Source organism: Gloeophyllum trabeum (assembly GCF_000344685.1).
Source record: "Gloeophyllum trabeum ATCC 11539 unplaced genomic scaffold GLOTRscaffold_00004, whole genome shotgun sequence".
NCBI lineage: Eukaryota > Fungi > Basidiomycota > Agaricomycetes > Gloeophyllales > Gloeophyllaceae > Gloeophyllum > Gloeophyllum trabeum.
In genome coordinates this window covers 1925361-1929057 of record NW_006920413.1, presented here as the reverse complement: position 1 = coordinate 1929057, position 3697 = coordinate 1925361, and the positions used below count along the sequence as shown (strand labels likewise).

The window sequence follows — 3697 nt, the reverse complement described above, 5'->3', positions numbered from 1 at the left end:
GTCAAATCCCTTCATCAGCGCCGTCAACATCAACTGATTTTCTAAGTACCGCAGCTCAAGGGCCCACTCAGACGACACAGGTCTTGGTTATACTTTATCTATGCTTGTTGAGGACAATGGAAGAGATGACCAGGTCCTGGAAGAAAACACAGCTAGACCAGGACCAAGTACATGCCCCCAAAGTTTGAATACAGGTGCAGATGCCTAGTCTCCAGTCACCTGGTAGTGTCCAAGTGGACATTGAAGGGCATCTCCTGGATGCAAATAGCTCTGATCATATGCTCTCCAAGGAAGAGCGGCATGTCAACACCACTCGGGCCATATCCCAGCTGGACTCTGTACGAAACAACATTGAGGAGAGCCTGCAGTGCCTTACCACTGGTGTATCTCCAGATACAATATGGGACGCACAAGACTGTCTAGGATGTCTCCACTGCTGCTTCAATGCTGTTACTCATCGGACACTGCGCATCCTCAAAAGAAAGGCAGGACTGTGTGAGTGGCTGAAGCTTTTGGATGGTCAATTACTGGAGCTCGAGGCATTAGTGCCAGAAAGCACCGATCTGATGACTTATATCTGTGGTATGTTTCTCATAATGCTCGTTCAGGTAAAGCATAAGCTGACAATTACATTGCTCCAAGATGACCATCATGAATGTCCAATTGATCAGTATAGTGCTGTAGCCCAGGTTTCAATATTCCTGGTCACTGTCTGCACTGTTATTGTGGGCTTGAACCGGTCAGCGGGAGCTTTCATGCTAGCTACCATATTGACTATCTTGACTTTAGCATTCACTTTGCATGGGTGTCAGCTTAAGCAGGACCAGGAGTGTGTGCTGGCAGACATACCAAGCACAGTGGATACTGTGGTATCAAAATTCAAGCTAGATGGACATGTAACAACCTACGCGACATGCTCAGAGTGCCAAGCCATATATGTGCCTTATATTGAGGAAGGATCTGCTGATGCAGTATACCCAGCTACCTGTGCCAGCAAAATGCTTGGGTCTGACCAGATTTGTGCAGCTCCATTGACAGAGACCAACAACACTGGCGGGACTGCTCAATGAAGCTGCTTAGGCCATTCATAATGCACAACTATGAAGACTACATGTTAGGCTTCTGGAAAGACACAATATTGAATCATTGATGGATAAGGGCCCATTCGGATCCCCAGTAACGGTATGCTTGCCCACCAACTTCGAAAGTGTACGCTTATAGTCTGCTTGGGGAAGCTAAGCGGAGCCGAAAGACTGTTCAGGAATGTTCTGGTAAAGCTCGCGCAGGTTGTCACAGTTGCTGTGCAGGCTTTCTCGTATGGTTACTGATGCTGTAGACCATTGCTGTACTGTGGTTATCCTAAGTGCTTGACTTCAGTCTGATATCTGACAATACCAGTACTCTTCTTTTCATATGCCTCATCCTTGGGCTTCTCAGGGCTCTGATGTGCGCAAGAGATCTTGGGCTCACTGGACAGATGCGGAGGATGCAATTATGGTCCAGGTGTTGAAGGACAAGAAAGAGAAGGGCAACCAGGCTGACAATGGATGGAAGAGATCTGTCTGGATTGCCATGGCTGATGCTCTGAAGGCTGAAGGGTATGCTGATGGTGTTGAGAAGACAGCCAGCAAGTGCATGGATCACTGGACAAATGTAAGTACCACTTATTTCTTGGGACGAATTGAGCTACATCCTCACATATATATACACTCCCACTAGCTCAAGGCAGCATTTGTACAGGTGAAGAGGTTGCGAGGGCCCGAAGTGTCAGACTTTGGGTGGGATGATGGGTGAAAAATGGTGACAGCAAGGGATGAAGTTTGGGACTGGTATATCAAGGTACGTGGATCCTCAAGTGTCACTAATGTACCATCATTGACAAAACTATCTATAGTCTAATCCAAAAGCAGCGAAGTGGCAAAGGACACCGTTCCCTCTCTATGACGAAATCACCTTCCTTGTTGATGGGCTCGTTTCAACTGGTGCTGGTGCTTTCCACCCTGGCCAAGAGGATATGGATGACGAGGAATAGTCAGATGGGCAGGTCACTATGGACAGAGATGATGATATGCCTGCTTCCAATGTATGGACATCCTCTACCTCCTCTGCTGCTGACTCTGTAAAAGATAGAGCCCTCGATGGGCAAGAGGGTAAACAGCTGGAACAGGTATGTCAGAGCCTGCTAGCATATCTTCTCTGTAGATTGACCAAGCTTCTTTTCAGGTCCCAAAGGCATCTCATAAGTGGGAGAGCAATGATGAAATGCCAGCTTGCCTGAAGGCCCACTGCCTCCGAATTCGACACCAGTCTGGAGCTGAAGCCATGGTGGAGGTTGCAGATGCCATACAGTGTGTTGCGCAAGCGGCTCAGGCTCAGGCCTCTGGCTCCGCTGGTGACAGTGGTGTGCTACCTCTGACATCACCTCAGCACCGCTCTGCAGCTATCCGGAAGATCGAAGATGATGGTGATCTGGCTGAGACAGACCAGGTCCATGCCATGAGGCTGTTCTCAAAGAGAACTTCTGTGGCAGATACGTACCTTGCTATCTCAAACAGGACCATTCATACTCACTTCCTGCAGGCAGAGATGGATGACTTGTTTGGTGATAGCCTCTAGACAGTAGTTTATTTTGATTATTACTTGGAAAACAATTATCATTCATAGCTCCCCCCTCTTTCTGAGTATCGCCTGATAGTCCCTCCACATAGCCATTGCAATCTCATCTTGCTGTGTCTCCGCTTGATTCCTTTCCTCGCGTGATATTCCAGATCTGGCCCTTGCAGATTGCGGTGGACCTTGAGAATGTAGAGCCTCCCCAGATTGACGACATTCTACCTCTATAGCATTGCAAGGATCATGAGTATGAATGAAATTGTGTAGGGCACAGAGTGCCACTACAAACTTTGCTTGCGTAGCCACATCATACTCGGGTGCTACCACCATCAAGTTGAATCTCGGTTTGCTGATGCCAAACACATGTTCAATAATATTTCGGAGCTGAACATGATGGAGATTAGAGAGCTCCTCATGATCTTGGGGTCAGAAAAGCATAATGATTAGCAGAGTCAATTGGTTGACTTTAATCACATACCGCTGATTGGATCATCATACCGCTGATTATCACTTTCCTCTGTAAGGCACCAGGAGGCTATCACAGAGTGGAAATCCAGCATCAGCAAGGTAGTATCACCCTTCAAGCACTGTGAGATCTCATGCCCAAGCATACTCAAATATTTGCCCATGATTTGCACTACCCTCCCAGCCCAATAGGACATGGTCAATGTGGGCTGAGAAGTCACAAATTGCGAGAACATTCTGTGACACACCACCCTTGTGGTTACAATAGCATGGCAGTGCTTCTTCAGGGATGAAGGTGTCAATACGAGAGCCATCAATTGCACCACAACAATCCTTGAAGTAGGGAAAGAATTTCATATTTGAAACAATTATCAGCGGGGTAGAGTCATCTGGGAGCTTGACATATTTGAGTAGAATGGGTGTGATACAAGCATATTCAGAACCTGTATGATTACCCTGTATATCAGAGTTATTAAAATGCAACCCTACATGGCAATGATACTCTCACCTGGATATGGTGTCTCCACTCCTTTGGAATCACTCTTGGAGGTGGCGATTGCTTTCTCCTTTCCATGCAAAGTGGCAGAAGATGGCCAGCTGCTCGGCTGCAGTTACATAT

At 47.1% G+C, this 3697-nt stretch overlaps 1 protein-coding gene across 1 annotated transcript; it reads left to right on the top strand.

Annotated features, from left to right (window-relative positions):
* Positions 1-200: 200 nt before the first annotated feature.
* GLOTRDRAFT_92448 (uncharacterized protein) lies at positions 201-2616 on the top strand (the record flags this gene model as incomplete). Its single annotated transcript, XM_007866324.1, has 8 exons — positions 201-582; positions 790-1006; positions 1119-1182; positions 1438-1653; positions 1720-1790; positions 1812-1839; positions 2033-2167; positions 2224-2616. The coding sequence occupies 8 exons, from the start codon at positions 201-203 to the stop codon at positions 2614-2616; spliced, it is 1506 nt and encodes a 501-aa protein (XP_007864515.1).
* Positions 2617-3697: the final 1081 nt, after the last annotated feature.